Source organism: Anolis sagrei, chromosome X (assembly GCF_037176765.1).
Source record: "Anolis sagrei isolate rAnoSag1 chromosome X, rAnoSag1.mat, whole genome shotgun sequence".
Classification (NCBI taxonomy): Eukaryota; Metazoa; Chordata; class Lepidosauria; order Squamata; family Dactyloidae; genus Anolis; species Anolis sagrei.
In genome coordinates this window covers 55,634,072-55,651,677 of record NC_090034.1, presented here as the reverse complement: position 1 = coordinate 55,651,677, position 17,606 = coordinate 55,634,072, and the positions used below count along the sequence as shown (strand labels likewise).

Sequence of the window (17,606 nt, the reverse complement as noted above, 5' to 3'; positions counted from 1 at the left end):
CTTGTTGTGATCCTCAGGTTTTAACAGTCAGCTTTCGTATGATATTATTTCTAGCACCATCTTTTTACTTTATACTCAAGCAGTGCTTCTTATAAGTCAGAGCATGGTCCAGAGTAACTCCCAGGTATTTTAGTGTGCTGCAATGCTCCAGTGGAATTCCTTCCCAGGTCATCCTCAGAGCTTGAGATGCTTTTCTATTCTTAAGATGAAAAGCACATGCCTGCGTTTTACATGGATTAGGGATCAGCTGGTTTTCCCTGTAAAAGGCAGTAAGAGCACCTAAAGCAGTGGTTCTCAACCTGTGGGTCCCCAGATGTTTTGGCCTTTAACTCCCAGAAATCCTAACAGCTGGTAAACTGGGTGGGATTTCTAGGAGTTGTAGGTCAAAACACCTGGGGACCCACAGGTTGAGAATCACTGACCTAAAGCTTTGGAGAGCTTCTGTTCAATCATTTCAAAACTCCCTGCTTGAGCAGTGATGGCATGATAATCAGCATAGATGAAACTGTCCCTTCTGGCACTGGTTCACCATTTGTGTAAATGTTAAACATTGATGGCACAAGCAGGCTCCCCTGAGGCAAGGCCGTTCTTCTGTTTTCGCCATTTGCTTCCCTGGCAATGGAACTCAACAAAAAAGCTCCTGTTTTGTAGCAGATTTCCTATAAAGCAGGTCAGGGGGTAATCCTTTATGACATTATACATTTTTATACAGGGTCTGTTGAGGCCTAGTCGAAGCAAGAAAAGAAGGCTTTAGGTCATCCTTTCTGGTATTGAAACACGGGGCAGTTTCTTAACAGTGTGGGTCTTCTATCTTTGGTCTCAATGGACGATATTCTCTCTGCCACCACAATCAAAATGTATTAAGCCCTTGTTGTTTCCCTTCTAGGACTGTCTGGACCGGTCTTTCCGAGCTGAAGTGTATAGCTGCCCGGCCTGCCGTTATGATTTGGGGAAAAATTACCCAATGCAAGTGAATGAGCCCTTACAGAGCCTTCTCAGCCAGCTCTTCCCAGGCTACGGCAATGGACGGTGATTCCAGAAAGCACTTCTGATCTCCCTCCCTTTTCCCGTTGTTGCCCTTCCCTTTACAACCTTTTTTACGGGGCTGTGATGGGGCTTTTTATTTAAATACAAGATAGACTTTCTAAAGCTTACAAGTCCCCTTTTTGCCCCTCTTTACTCAAAACGTATTCATGAGGGTAGTGCTTGATAAAGATTGCAGATTGACCTTTTGTTGTTGAAATTACAAATTGGGGAAGCATTTCCGTTCCTTTAAAACAAAAAAAAAAAGAGTTAAAAATATATAAACCTGGCATGTTTGCTAGAACAATCTCCGCTAAGTGATGGATTTGGGCCATATGTTTGATGTATTTTCGATGGCAGTCATTATTATTATTATTATTGGTTATTACTATGTTGAAATGAGATCTTTAGCTTAGGATCATTGTAGACTTCTCTTTTTTGCTCATTCTTGAGGATTGTTGGCCTTTGCATCAAAGTTACTACCTCAAGATTATCAGTTCAAGAGTTGCTGCATGGGGGAAAATATCGAAAAGCCATTTGAAAGTGCCTTTTTTGGGGGGGTTGACACCCTTTAAAAGGCACTAAATTTAGTCTTTTAGGAGGAGGAGATTATAAATTGTAATGCTGCCATTCCGTATCAGTAGCTTTAGATTGCCATCTAGCTGTGTCCCGTCCCCTGCTCATTCTCAGTCTGCTTACTTAGAAATCAAATCTTAAAGCCTGTAACCTTTTCAATGGAAAAAGGCTTGATGGTTTTATATAAATATATCTATCCCGCAGTTGGTGTTTTTTGTCTTGTTTTCTGTTTTGCCTCAACAAGAACCAAACCTCTACAGCCGGTACCTCACTAAGAGTAATCAGGGTCAAAAGGAAATCACTGCTCATCTCCAACAGACTGGAACAAGTGTGTGTGTGTTTGTTTTTTAATGACTTGATAAATATATATCGTTTGGGGGAACGGAAACATTTTTCAATATGGTTTTGTACAAACAAGTTCTCAAAATAAAGTACTTTTTCATATTCGAATGAGTGTGGCTTTTGTGAAAGTCTCGAAACGTAACTGCCGCATCAATATGGATTACTTATTTACAGTACTTATATTCCGCCCTTCTCACCCCAGAGGAGACTCGGAGCTGGTCACAGAATACATATACGACAAACACTCAATGCCGTTATACGCTGATAAGACAGACAACTGTACACAGATAGAAGTATCTTTAGGCTTTCCCATCTTTTTAAAGTATAAAGAACTAGCTAAACCCGGCCACATTTTGCTGTGGCTCAGTCTGATATGAAATGAATGCGAAAGTAAATTCACAATTCAATACCCTTCTGTGTCTATATGGAATGAAAGGAAGGGAAAGAAAAGGAGGTTTTTTAACAGAAATCATTTTTATTGTAAACCTAGTGCAGCGTTTCTCAACCTGGGGGTCAGGACCCGGGGGGGGGGGGGGCAAGGGGATGTCAGAGGGGTCACCAAGGATCATTAGAAAACACAGTATTTTCCATTGGTCATGGGGGTTCTGTGTTGGAAGTCTGGCCCAATTCTATCATTACTGGGGTTCAGAATGCTCTGATTGTAGATGAACTATACATCCCAGAAACTACAACTCACAAATGTCAAGGTCTATTTCCCCTAAACTCCACCAGTGTTCACATTTAGGCATATTGATTATTTGTGCCAAATTTGGTCCAGATCCATCATTGTTTGAGTCCATAGTGCTCTCTGGATGTAGGTGAACTACAACTCCAAAACTCAAGCTCAATGCCCATCAAAACCATTCCAGTATTTTCTGTTGTTCATGGGAGTTCTGTGTGCCAAGCTTAGTTAAATTCCATTGTGGGTGGAGTTCAGAATGCTCTTTGATTGTAGGTTAACTATAAATCCCAGCAACTATAACTCCAACATGACAAAATAAACGCCCCCCAACCTCACCTGTATTCAAATTTGGGTGTATTGGGTATTTGTTCCAAATTTAATCCGTAGACTGAAAATACATCCTGCATATCAGATATTTACATGATGATTCATAGCAGTAATTTTATGGTTGGGGGTCACCACAACATGAGGAACTGTATTAAAGGGTCGCGGCATTAGGAAGGATGAGAAACACTGACCTAGTGGACTGACTACATTTTTGGTTTGTCCATTTTCTACATAAACCCAAAGATCAGAGTTTACCGACTCTGGAGCATGCGATGTGTAAGTGCCCATGAGAGAAGCAATTGTTTTCTAAATTCAAACTGCACACTTGCAAAGATTTCCCCTGCGCTTTATTGATAGTCATGGTGAATGCAAGGCGTATTGCAAATTGAAGTCGTTTGAACTTGAATGCCATGTTGGTTTGAATGAATGGTATTCATGGAAATAGTACGTCTTCATCTTTATGAGGTCCATTCAGAATTGTTGCCTCAGTTAGATTGTTCATCAATTTTTAAACTACTAATCATGTACCATTGCATAACTGGAGCCCCCAGTGGTGCAGTGGGTTAAACCCCTGCGCTGGCAGGACTGAAGACCGACAAGTCGCAGGTTCGAATCCGGGGAGAGGCTGATGAGCTCCCTCTATCAACTCCAGCTCCTCATGCAGGAACATGAGAGAAGCCTCCCACAAGGATGATAAAAACATCAAATCATCCAGGCGTCCCCTGGGCAACATCCTTGCAGATGGCCAATTCTCACACCAGAAGCGACTTGCAGTTTCTCAAGTCGCTCCTGACATGACAAAAAAATTGCATAACTGGACAAGGTACTGCAAATCCCATCATCCTTGGTCCATCCTATTCGCACCAGGACATGGAGTGGGACATGGGAGGTTTGTGTGTCAAGTTTGGCCCTGATCTGCCATTGGTGTGAGTCACAGTGGTCTGTGGAAGCCCAATCAGGTGAAGGTACTGCAAATCCCATCTGTGGTATGTCCTCCCACAATCCTCTTGTTGTTTATTCGTTCAGTCGCTTCCGACTCTTCGTGCCTGCAATCCACAAAAAGACGTAAAGTGGATCATGGGGTATCTGCCAAGTTTTGCCCAGGTCGCTCATTCGTGGGGGTCACAGTGGTCTGTGGGGGAATTCAGGTGAAGGTACTGCAAATCCCATTATCTATGGTCCATCCTCCCCCAAAGCGCTGTTTTGAGTGTTAGTAGTTGTTTATATGTTCATTTGTTTTTAATTGTATTCTAAAATTGTTTTCATTATATGTTCTGCTTTTAGGCAGCTTGTGCTGTGTGTAAGCCACTCAGAGTCCCTTTGGGGAGATGGTGATGGGATATAAGAATGTAATAATAATAATAATAATAATAATAATAATAATAATAATCTTGGAGGTGCGTGATTGGTTCTGACTATGGTGTGTGTGTGTGCATGCTGTCCTTCCATATTCCCAGCTGAAGAGCTTTGTTCATAAACTTCCTCCTTGATTGAATCACCCGCATTTTTCTGGCATTTTTTTATGGGTGCCTTAAATGCCTCCCCGCTTAAGAGGTACCTATTTATCTAGTCACATTGCTGTTTTCGAAACTGCTAGGTAGGCAGAAGCTGGGCTAAAGGCCAGGAGCTCACCCTGACCCAGGTTTTGAACTGTTAACCTTTTGATTGGCAAGATTTAGTGCAACTGGCAGTTAACCTGCTGTGCTAAAGCCAAGGCAAGAGGGGGCTGTTCGCACTTCTTTTGCTTTCCCTCCCCTCCTATCTTGCCCCCTTTCACTTCCATCCCTTCTTTTTTTATGTTCATGTTTTTTTTCCTCCTTTTGATGATGTTGTTTGTTGTTCATGGTTTGGTTTTATTTTGATGTCGTATGTTGTTCGGGCTTGGCCCCATGTAAGCCGCTCCAAGTCCCCATCGGGGAGATGGTGGCGGGGTATAAATAAAGATTATTATTATTATTTCTCCCCCTCCCTTCTCCATTTCCCTTCATTTTAAAAAATCTCTTTTCTTTCTTTCCTTGCTCCATTCTCCAGCTCAGAGAGGGCCAGTTGTAGCGTCCAGAGAATGAAAATACATCCTGCATACCAGATATTTACATTGCAATCCATAACAGTTATGAAGTAGCAATGAAAATAATGTTATTTATTTTCATTTCCACTTCACAACTATAATTTTGCTCCTGTTATGAATGATCTTGTAAATATCCAATATGCAGGATGTATTTTCATTCATTTGACACAAATACTCGATACGTCCAAATTTGAATACTGGTAGGGTTGAGGGGAGGATTGATTTTGTCATTTGGGAGTTGTAGTTGCTGGGATTTATAGTTCACCTACAATATCAAAGAGCATTCTGAACTCCACCAATGATGGAATTGAACCAAACTTGGGACACATAGCTCCCATGACCAACAACAAATTCTGGAAGCGTGTGGTGGGCATTGACCTTGGGTTTTGGAGTTATAGTTTACCTACATCCAGAGAGCACTGATGCATCTGGACCAAACTTGACATGAATACTCAATGTGACCAAATGTGGACACTGGTGCAGTTTGGGGAAGATAGACCTTGACATTTGGGAGTTGTAGTGGCTGGGATTTATAGTTCACCTATAATCAAAGAGCATTCTGAACTTCACCAATGATAGAATTGGGCCAAACTTCCCACATGGAACCCCCACAACCAACAGAAAATACTGTTTTCTAATTGTCTTTGGCGACCCCTCTGACACCCCCTCGCGACCTCCCTAGGGGTCCCGACCCTCAGGTTGAGAAACAGTGCCCTAGGGGGACTCAAAGCAGTTCACAACATAATCAATGGCGAAATTTAATGCATTACACACACAAAACATCACATATAAAATCAACCTCGTATAACAATAGATTGAAACCATTAACATTATAAAACTATAAACAACAAGCACAAAGACAACATAAAACATGTAGGCCTTGCATCAGTTGTGAGGTAATCTTTAACTTCCATGTTTCCATGTTCCTGTCATTCACTGAATGCCTTCTTGAATCATGAGATCTTAAGTTGTTTCCTAAATGCCTGGAGGGAGGGGGCCGATCTAGTTTCACTAGGGATTTCCGCAGCCTAGGAGCCACCACCGAGAAGGTCCTGTCTCTTGTCCCTGCCAATCGCAGCTGCTTTAGCTGGCTCATAAAGGGAGATGAGTTCATATAGGTAAGCTGGACCAGAATCGTCGAGGGCTCAAGCCAGCACTTTGAATTATTCTCAGTAGCAGACTGGCAGCCAGCAGAGCTGATGCAACAGGGGGGTTCTGTGCTCCCTTTATGCTGCTCTGGTGAGCAATCTGCCTGCTGCTTGTTGGACTACTTGAAGCTTCTGAACAGTCTTCAAAGGCAGTCTCATGTAGAACACATTGCAGTAGTCTATTTGAGATGTAACAAGAGCATGGACTGCCGTGGCCAAGTCAGGCTTCTCAACGTATGGGTTCAGCTGGCGCACAAGTTTTAATTGTGCAAAAACTCCCCTGCCACTGCCAAAATCTGGGGTTCCAGGCTCAGCTGACTCCAGAACTCCCAAGCTGCGAACCTGTGACTTCAGGGGGAGTGTAACCCTGTCCAGCACAGGCTGTAACCCTATCCCCTGTTTGGCCTTACAACTGACCAGGAGTAACTCTGCCTTATCTGGATTCAGTTTCAATTTGTTTGCCCTCATCCAGACCGTCACAGCCGTCAAGCACCGGTTCAGGACCTGAACTGCCTCCTTCCCCTGCTTTCTTTCATACACCTTCCTCCCTCTTCTATCTTTCCCTTTCCTTCCCTCCTTTTTTCTCACCCACCTTCTCCCTTCTCCCTTGATTTCCCTTCCCTTCTTTCCTTCCCTTATAACAACAACAACAACTTTACTTATATCCTGCCCCATCTCCCCAAGACAACAACAATGCAAACAAGAACAACATAAAATATACAACAATAACCTCAATCAATACAATGTGTGGTAGTAAAACATAACATTATACCTTTTCCCTTTTCCATTCCGCCCCCTCCCTTCCTCCTTTTTCTTTCTTTTCCCATTCTTTCCCTTCTTTTTCTCTTCCCTTTCCCCCTTTTCCAGCTCTGGCACAATGTCTCCAGGGCAACATGGCCCTCTTTTGTGGCTCTTTTCCTTTCTCCCTTCCTTTCATCCTCCCTTCATACACAGGGCACCTTGATTTGACAGTGACTTCACCAGAGGGCCACTTCACCTAACCACAGCCAATCCAGTGACTTCACAATCGTACATTGAAATATAAAAGGCCAGTGACTTCAGAGGGTTGATTCACTCAGCTGCAGCCAATCCAGTGACTTCACAGAGGGCCACTTCACCCATCCACAGCCAATCCAGTGATTTCAGAGGGCCACTTCACCTAGCCAAAGCCAACCCAGTGACTTCACAAAGGGCCAGGTCGTCTATTTTATTTATTTATTTATTTATTTATTTGCTTCATTTCTATACCGCATTTTTCAGCCCTTAACAGGCGACTCAATGCGGTTTACAGTGCAATTAAAACATAACAATGCAACAACAGGATCAACAACATCGATCCACAACAATTAACAATCAGACAAGACAAATCAACAAACAAAATATATAACGCCTCAGTTGAAATCAGATCTGTTCTCATAGTCCTTGTGCCGTTCCTATGTTCCATTTACCGTCTTCCTTGATTGGTTGCATTGCTTAGCCAAACGCTTGTTCATAAAGCCAGGTCTTGACCATTCTCCGAAACGTCAGCAACGAAGGTGCCTGTCTGATGTCTGCCGGCAAGGCATTCCATAGCCGAGGGACCACCACTGAGAAGGCCCTGTCTCTCGTCCCCGCCAAGCGCGCCTGTGACGCAGGCGGGATCGAGAGCAGGGCCTCCCCAGACGATCTTAATGTTCTAGTCGGTTCATAGGTGGAGATGCGTTCGGAGAGGTAAGCGGGGCCAGAACCGTTTAACCACAACCAATCCAACGACTTCACAAGAGGGCCACTCCAGCCAGCCACTGCCAATCCAGTGACTTCACAAAAGGGCCACTTCACCCAGTGACAGCCAATTCAGTGATTTCACAAGAGGACCATTTCACCCATCCACAGCCCATCCAATGATTTCACAGAGGGCCACTTCACCTAGCCAAAGCCAATCCAGTGACTTCACAGAGGGCCACTTCAACCAGCCACAGCCAACCCAGTGACTTCAAAAAGGGCCAGGTCGTCTAACCACAGTCAATCCAGTGACTTCACAAGAGGGCCACTTCACCCAGCCACAGCCAATCCAGTGATTTCACAGAGGGTCACTTCACCTAGCCAAAGCCAATCCAGTGACTTCAGAAAAGGGCCACTTCACCCAGCCACAGCCAATCCAGTGATTTCACAGAGGACCACTTCACCTAGCCAAAGCCAATCCAGTGACTTCACAAGAGGGCCACTTCACCCAGCCACAGCCAACCCAGTGGCTTCACAAAGGGCCACTTCACCCAGCCACAGCCAACCCAGTGGCTTCACAAAGGGCCAGGTCATCAAACCACAGCCAATCCAGTGACTTCACAAGAGGGCCACTTCACCCAGCCACAGCCAATCCAGTGATTTCACAGAGGGTCACTTCACCTAGCCAAAGCCAATCCAGTGATTTAAAAAAAGGGCCACTTTACCCATCCATAGCCAATCCAGTGATTTCACAGAGGGTCACTTCACCTAGCCAAAGCCAATCCAGTGACTTCAGAAAAGGGCCACTTCACCCAGCCACAGCCAATCCTGTGATTTCACAGAGGACCACTTCACCTAGCCAAAGCCAATCCAGTGACTTCACAAGAGGGCCACTTCAACCAGCCACAGCCAACCCAGTGACTTCACAAAGGGCCAGGTCGTCTAACCACAGCCAATCCAGTGACTTCACAAGAGGGCCACTTCACCCAGCCACAGCCAACCCAGTGACTTCACAAAGGGCCAGGTCGTCTAACCACAGCCAATCCAGTGACTTCACAAGAGGGCCACTTCACCCAGCCACAGCCAATCCAGTGATTTCACAGAGGGTCACTTCACCTAGCCAAAGCCAATCCAGTGATTTAAAAAAAGGGCCACTTTACCCATCCACAGCCAATCCAGTGATTTCACAGAGGGTCACTTCACCTAGCCAAAGCCAATCCAGTGACTTCAGAAAAGGGCCACTTCACCCAGCCACAGCCAATCCTGTGATTTCACAGAGGACCACTTCACCTAGCCAAAGCCAATCCAGTGACTTCACAAGAGGGCCACTTCAACCAGCCACAGCCAACCCAGTGACTTCACAAAGGGCCAGGTCGTCTAACCACAGCCAATCCAGTGACTTCACAAGAGGGCCACTTCACCCAGCCACAGCCAATCCTGTGATTTCACAGAGGACCACTTCACCTAGCCAAAGCCAATCCAGTGACTTCACAAGAGGGCCACTTCACCCAGCCACAGCCAACCCAGTGACTTCACAAAGGGCCAGGTCGTCTAACCACAGCCAATCCAGTGACTTCACAAGAGGGCCACTTCAACCAGCCACAGCCAACCCAGTGACTTCACAAAGGGCCAGGTCGTCTAACCACAGCCAATCCAGTGACTTCACAAGAGGGCCACTTCACCCAGCCACAGCCAATCCTGTGATTTCACAGAGGACCACTTCACCTAGCCAAAGCCAATCCAGTGACTTCACAAGAGGGCCACTTCACCCAGCCACAGCCAACCCAGTGACTTCACAAAGGGCCAGGTCGTCTAACCACAGCCAATCCAGTGACTTCACAAGAGGGCCACTTCACCCAGCCACAGCCAATCCTGTGATTTCACAGAGGACCACTTCACCTAGCCAAAGCCAATCCAGTGACTTCACAAGAGGGCCACTTCACCCAGCCACAGCCAATCCTGTGATTTCACAGAGGACCACTTCACCTAGCCAAAGCCAATCCAGTGACTTCACAAGAGGGCCACTTCACCCAGCCACAGCCAACCCAGTGACTTCACAAAGGGCCAGGTCGTCTAACCACAGCCAATCCAGTGACTTCACAAGAGGGCCACTTCACCCAGCCACAGCCAATCCTGTGATTTCACAGAGGACCACTTCACCTAGCCAAAGCCAATCCAGTGACTTCACAAGAGGGCCACTTCAACCAGCCACAGCCAACCCAGTGACTTCACAAAGGGCCAGGTCGTCTAACCACAGCCAATCCAGTGACTTCACAAGAGGGCCACTTCACCCATCCACAGCCAACCCAGTGACTTCACAAAGGGCCAGGTCGTCTAACCACAGCCAATCCAGTGATTTCACAGAGGGCCACTTCACCCATCCACAGCCAATCCAGTGACTTCACAAAAGGGCCACTTCAGCCAGCCACAGCCAATCCAGTGATTTCACACACCAACAAATGCTAATTAAGGTCATAGACCAGCATAAGGAGAGAGGTTTAGAGACTCATAAAAGCGTTGTACATTGAAATCTAAACGGCCAGTGACTTCAGAAGACCATTTCACCTAACATACAGCCTTGGTACAAACTGAGAATATATATGTGTGTGTGTTTAAATCTATTGAAGGGCCTTTACAGGTCCTGAAGGGCCTTGAAATCGATTGGGCTGCCCCACCAACTTAGACTTGGCACATGTTGCCTTCCCTACTCTTCCATTTGAAAAGCCCCCTCCTCTTTCTGCTGCTGTGCACATCCTCACGTACACACTTTCCAAGCCATTCTCTGCAATTGGGCATCGAAGGGAAACGGTGTGCGCACGCGCGGTCTTGGACCCCCTCCCTTCGTTCCGCCCACCTCCTTTATCAGCGGCCCAATCGCAAAAGTCCTACCGTGCCTTCCCGTTGTTTCAATCTTAAACCGCGCTCCCATTGGCTGGGGGCGGGCGAAGGCCAACCAATTCCGGAAAAGAAAAAAAAAACACAACAACCGCTCTTTAATCCGAGGTGGAAAAGAGGAGAAGGCATTGGATTGGCGGAGAGCCCTGCCACTCTTAATACTAGGGGAGAGGATTGGCTGGCGGGGCGCGGCGGGCCAATGGGAGGCGGAGGGGGCGGGATCTACGCGCGGCGCCCCTCCCCTTTCGGGCTTTTTGCCTTTTCTCGCTTTCTCTGAGGGGATTCGTTGAAGCGACGACGACGAGAAAGAGGCCGCGGACTGGTAAGGCCTTCCTGGGCCAGGTTTGAGGGGACAACTCGAGGCGAAGGCTACGTATTTTACCTCAGGGAGGCGAAGGGGGCGGTTAGGGTCGTGCCACACGGCACCGTTGTCGCGCTACCGTCCCGCTTTAAGTGTCATGGCGGCCTACTGAGGAAATTGGCCGCTGAGGGGGAGGGGCCCCCTTTGAATGGCAAGTGCGTCGCCCTGGGACTGGCATAGTGTTGTATTCCTTTGTATCACAAAGTTAGAAGGGATCCTCCAAGGCCATCCAGTCCGACCCCCTTTTGCCAGGCAGGAAAGCCCTCCCGGCAGATGGCCATCCAGCCTCATAGGCACCATCAAGTTCAGGGAGAGAACTAGGGCGGCAGAACCCGAGAGTCGAGCCGTTTCTTCCATAAAGGAACACAATCAAAACCCTCCAGAGGGATGGCCATCGACCCTCATAAGCACGTTCTTGAAGCAATAGGGCTATCGAGTCACAGAATCATAGAATCCTAAGGTTGAAAGGGACCTCAAACCAACTCTATTTTGCCATTCAGGATACAATCAAAGTCCTCCCGACAGATGATCATTCAGCCTCCTAGACAGCAGTAGGTTCTTTGAGCAATATGGCTCTAGGATCATAGAATCCTAGAGCTGAGAGGGATCGCAAATGCCATCCAACCCAACCCCCTTTTGCCATGCAGAAAAACACAATCCAATCCTACCGTACACATGGACATTCAGCTTCATAGACATTAAGTTCATGTAGAAACAAGGCTATTGAATCACAGAATCATACAATCCTAGAGTTGAAAGGGGCCCCAAACCAATTATCTTGCATTCAGGACACAGTCAAAGTCTTCCTGACAGATGGACATCCAGCCTCATAGAAATCAGCAGGTTCTTGGAGCAATAGGGCTATCGAAACACAGAATAGTAGAATCCTAGGGTTGAGACACTCCAAGCCAACTATTCTGATGTTCAGGAGCCCTCCCGACAGATGGCCATCCAGTCTCATAGGTATTGGAAGGTTCGTGGGGAAATAGGGCTATAGAATCATAGAATTCTAGAGCTGGAAGGGATCCTAAAGGACCATCTATCCCAATCCCCTTATGTCATGCAGGAAAAACACAATTTGATCCCACCTGACAGATGACCATCCAGGCTCATAGACATTAAAAGGTTCATGGAAAAATAGGGCTATAGGATTATAGAATCCTAGAGCTGGAAGGGATCCCAAGGGCCACCCAGTCCAACCCCCTTCTCCTGTAAAACCCAATCAAAGCCCTCCCAACAGCTGGCAGTCTAGTATCATAGACATTAGAATGTTTATGGAGAAAAAGGACTATAGAATCACAGAGCTGGAAGAGACCTTGAGGGCTGTCCAGTCCAACTCTCAGTCCAACTCCCTTCTAAAGAAGGACACAATCAAAACCCTCCCGACCGATGACAATTCAACCTCTGTTTCAAAGCTTCAAAGGAGAAGCTTCCACCAGTCTCCGAGGCAATGAGTTCCACTGTTGAACACCTCTAGAAGTTCCTCCTCATAATGTTCAGTTGGGATCTCCTTTCCCACCCATAACTTCAGTGAGTTCCCAGGGCAGCAAAAACAAGGTCTGTTCCCTCTCCTTTAGGACATCCTTTGGGATATTTAAACACATCTCTCATGTTTCCTCTCAGTCTTCTCTTCTGGGGGATAAACATGGAATAATAACAATAATAATAACTTTATTTTTATTCTGCCCTATCCCCCCAAAGGGACTCAGGGCAGATTCCAACCACAAAAGGGCAAACATTCAATGCCTAAATGCAACAACCATTACAAACATAATAGCAAAAATAACCCAACATATAACAAATAATTATAACTTAACATCTAAATTTAAAAGAAAGGAGATTCCATCTGAACATGAGGAAGAACTTCCTGACTGTGAGAGCCGTTCAGCAGTGGAACTCTCTGCCCCGGAGTATGGTGGAGGCTCCTTCTTTGGAGGTTTTTAAACAGAGGCTAGATGGCCACCTGTCAGGGGTGCTTTGAATGCAGTATTCCTGCTTCTTGGCAGGGGGTTGGACTGGATGGCCCATGACGTCTCTTCCAGCTTTATGATTCTAAGAAATTAAACATAACCTATCAAATAAATTATATCTAACATAAAACAAAACAATTTACCAGGGCCAACAAGGTTAATTAGGGCATGTAAGTTAATTATTGCCAAATATGTTAACTGGACTAGCAGTGTATCCAGGGCCTGGAAACAAAGAAAAGTTTTCAATCACATATGTAGTAACAATATCATCATCTAATCCTCCTCCTGGAAGGAGTTGGAGTTTGTGGTCACAGAAGGCAAAAGGCCTTTTAAAACTCTTTCTCCCGGCTCCATAGCATAGGTAGGGTACTGGCCGTCCCTGAGTTACAAACATCTGTCTTACAGATGACTCATAGTTAAGAATGGGGGCTGAAACAACAGGAAGTGAGAGAAATCTACCCCTCGGAAGGAAGGGAACTCCACTTCTGGGGAAAGGGTTCTTTCTGCACTGAAGTTTATTGCCAATCCTTGTTTCCACAACAAGCCACATTGTCCAAAATCCAGTTCTCACAGGGACAAAAAGTGAGGTGAAATCAATGTGTTGCTGAAGACTTTCATGGCTGGAATTACTGGGTTGCTGTAAGTTTTTTTTTGGGCTGTATGGTCATGTTCCAGAAGCATTCTTTCCTGAGGTGAAATCTTCCAAACAGGGGCACAGGTAGCAAAACAAACACTATAGGGTTATTCACCCTTCCCTATGTGATCTATAGATAGAAAGGGATGGAGTTACCTTATAAATGTACCCGTTCTGACTTGCATACAAATTCAATCTAAGAACAAACTTACAGACCTCTCTTGTTCTAAACATAGTGACTGCCTGTAGTGCCAAACTTTATTTATTCTACAGCATACTGTAGTTGCGCTCCAAATTAGTCAATTCTTTTTGAGCACTAGCTGTAGGTATTTCTCCCAGTGAGCCTTTAATTTCTCTATAATAATGAGGCCCGTTATCTGAAGTCTCACATCAGAATAAGTTTACAGTTTTAGCAGATTGGAATTGGGTCAAAACTAGGCTCTGAGTACTGGATGATGGTGGAAGATGCCCTTAGGCTCAGGTGTGTTATAGGTCTTTGTATACACTCTCAACCCTGCTAAGGGCCCTTAGGGACACTTCCATCTAATAAAAACAAGCATATTGATAACAGTGAGTGTGCTTTGCACCTTTCTTTTCTTTCTGTCAATGTGGTATTTCCTATCTGTCCAGGTGTGACTGTATTGTCTATGTATTGGTTTCTCTTCAGATCGTTAAAACGGGCATCACACACAGCAGTATTAGAAATTAAAGTGTTTGAGTAATATCTTTACAGGCTTGTGTCTTGCCTAATAAAAACATTATAGCAGTCCTAAGGAAAATACAGGAAGTGTCTTTGTAGCCTCATCACCAAGTAATGACTTGATGGTAAACATGTTGACATTTATAGCTATCATAAACATTGCTTTTTTAGTGTTAATATATTTCCAAGTAGTTAGCTCTTTTCAGAACTATTCAGTACAAAGATGGCGAAAAAGCGTACACTGACAGTAGTAATGCAGGTTTGAGCATCTCTTATCCAGGATTTCAAATAGCTCCATATCCCCAATTTGCCTGTATGGGTGGCTGAGTCCTTTACTTTTTGATGGTTTGGCTATGAACAAACTTTGTTTCATGCCCCAAAGAGCATTTGGAAACTGCAACTGGTACAAAGGTCAGCAGCTAGACTGCTTACAGGAGCGGGATACAAGGAAAGAACTACCCCAATTCTTAAGCAGCTACACCGACTAACAGTTTGCTTTCGGGCGCAATTCAAGATGCTGGTTTTAGCCTAAAAAGTTGAAAATGGTTCAGGCCCAGCCTACTTGAGTGGCTGCATCTTCTCCTATGAGCCCATACAAGCCCTGAGATCATCAGGAGAGGCTCTCCTCTTGGTCCCACCACCATCACAAGTATGGTTGGTGGGAACAAGAGAGAGGGACTTTTTGGTGGTTGCCCCACAGCTCTGGAACTTCCTCTCCAAAGAGGTACGTTCGGCCCCCTTGTTATTGGTGTTTTGCTCCCAGGTGAAAACCTTTTTATGGAAGCAGGCTTTTCCCGACAACACACAATAGCAGCTATCTCGGTCAGACAAGACTCATATGGCCAAACACTTGGAGCTTTGAGATGTTTAGTTTAATATTTTAACCTGTTAGCACAACGTCAGTGACCTGAGGCGCAGGGATTTTAATGATAATGACATAGGTGATTATTTTTATGCTTACTTATGTTTATGTAATTTGTGTTTTATGCAATGTGTCAATTTATAGTTTATATGTCGGGTTGGTGGGATGATAGTTTTCTGTATTATGTAGTTGTCCTTTTTCTATTTTGTTCACCACTTTGAGTCCCATCTGTGGGAGAAAAGCGTGATAAAAGTAAATTAACAATAACAAAACACCCAGGCTTCATGTATAAAAGCAGCTATGACCCATAAATGAAATTTCTGTCTCATCTCTAAGATATCTCTTTGGGAATCTAGGTCTTCCAAAATCTGAAAAAAAGTTTAGAAAAAAAGATGCTCAACCTTAATGGGCTTTTCCTGGTTATTGTAAGGAAGGAGCCTATACTCCCACATTTATGGTTCAGAGAGATGCTGTGGGAAAGTTTAAAGTGCAGTTGTTGTTGTTTAAAGGATAGTTGAAAGTTTGTAGGATTGTGAAGGCCTTCTGAAATGATGTTTTAGGTATGTCATGCATAATACTTGCTGGCGAATGGGCCCAGATAAAGAAGACACAGACAAATTGAAAATCTGAAATACATTTAAATGACAGTTAGTCATTAAAAATACTGTCTGCGTCTTGATATTCTTATTTTTCCCCCCTGAGCATAAACCCCCTTTCCTTGACCTGGTTTGTGGAAATTGGAGAATGGTGTGAAGGTTGGGTTGCTGTGAGTTTTCTGGGCATTCTCTCCTGAGGTTTTGCCCACATCTATGGCAAGCATCCTCAGAGATTGTGAGGTCTGTTGGAAACTAGACAAGGGAGGTTTATATATCTGTGGAATGTCCAGGATGGGAGAAAGAACTCTCATCTGTTGGAGGCAAGTGTGAATGTTGCCATTGGCCAGCTTGATTAGCATTGAATGGCCTTGTAGCTTCAAAGCCTGTCTGTTTCCTGCCTGGAGGCATCCTTGGTTGAGAGGTCTTAGCTGGCCCTGATTGTTTCCTGTCTTGAATTCCCCTGTTTTTTTTAGTGTTGTTCTTTATTTACTGTCCTGATTTTTTAACACTGGTAGCCAGATTTTGTTCATTTTCATGGTTATCTCCTTTTTGTTGAAATTGTCCACATGTTTCTTATGGATTTCAGTGGCTTCTCTGTGTCCTCTGACATGGTGGTGGTTAGAGTGGTCCAGCGTTTCTGTGTTCTCAGATAATATGCTGTGTCCAGGTTGGTTCAACAGGTACTGATGAACCTGGACAATGCTGATCAAGGTGGCTATTTGCAACATTTGCAACATTTACATTTGCCTCAAACAGACAAGAGTTCTTTGTCCCACCCTGGACATTCCACAAATATATAAACCCCACTTGGCTAGACCTTACAACCTCTGAGGATGCTTGCATAGATGTGGGCAAAACATCAGGAGAGAATTCTGCTGGAACATGGACAGCCTCGAAAATTCACAGCAACCCAGTGATTCTGGCCATGAAATCCTTCGACAATGGTGTGAAGGTTCTTTTTGGGAAAATATACACAATTGTGTCTTGGTCAGTTAATCATTTTGATTTAGGAGTTATTTCACTTGGTTCAGAATTTGAGATAGGCCGTTCTGTGGGATGGCTAGAAAAGTATTGGAAGATGAGTGTTCTGACATCTAATGGTTTCAGGAGTCTCCTTGGATTAAAGAGACTATGAGATGGAGAGATTTCCCATTTCTCAAACTTTGAATGTTTTTTTACTGCTTTTTTCTCCGAGACAAAATTTCAGTGTGTGAAATATTTTTAGAAGTTAGTTTGAGAACATGAGATGTTGTGTGTGTTATACAGCCTGTCAAACGACAATCTTTCCTTGATTTCCAAAATGTATTTTTGTAAACACTCCCTGTGTTTGGTGATTGAATTTACTTGGTTCTTCTTTCCTTTCATTGGTGCAGGCTCAAGATTCCTGTTTCCCAACATGATTTTTGTTTTTGGCATTTCTTATGGTTCTAGGGGCATCATATACAGTATATTGTATATATATATATATGCAGGAGCACAAGTGAGGCAACTTTCATTCCAAACACTCCTCTCAGGTTTATTTTAACATCTCAGCCATACACAATATTTATTTATTTATTATGTCAGCAGTGAGTTGAAGGTATAGTTATGTTTTTAAAAACACAAATAAAGTGAAAAACTTACACTAAATGTCGTTTGACCTGAAGTTGGCCACTTGGAGTGCCTCTGGTGTCCCTGTAAGAAGGTCCTCTATTGTGCATGTGGTAGGGCTCAGACTGCGT

At 44.6% G+C, this 17,606-nt stretch overlaps 2 protein-coding genes across 5 annotated transcripts in view; both read left to right on the top strand.

Moving 5' to 3' along the window:
• The window catches only part of UHRF1 (ubiquitin like with PHD and ring finger domains 1), a 38,091-nt gene extending 36,042 nt beyond the window's left edge, over positions 1-2,049 (top strand). For all 3 annotated transcript variants that reach the window (XM_067473478.1, XM_060784968.2, XM_060784969.2), the window contains exon 17: positions 887-2,049. In XM_067473478.1, coding sequence (XP_067329579.1) covers positions 887-1,033 — 147 coding nt within the window. In that variant the 3' untranslated portion in view covers positions 1,034-2,049. The remainder of the gene's footprint in view (positions 1-886) is intronic.
• Positions 2,050-10,996: 8,947 nt separating this feature from the next.
• KDM4B (lysine demethylase 4B) overlaps positions 10,997-17,606 on the top strand; it is a 228,728-nt gene continuing 222,118 nt past the window's right edge. For both annotated transcript variants that reach the window (XM_060784971.2, XM_060784972.2), the window contains exon 1: positions 10,997-11,084. The gene's annotated coding sequence lies outside the window, so the exon portion shown is untranslated. The remainder of the gene's footprint in view (positions 11,085-17,606) is intronic.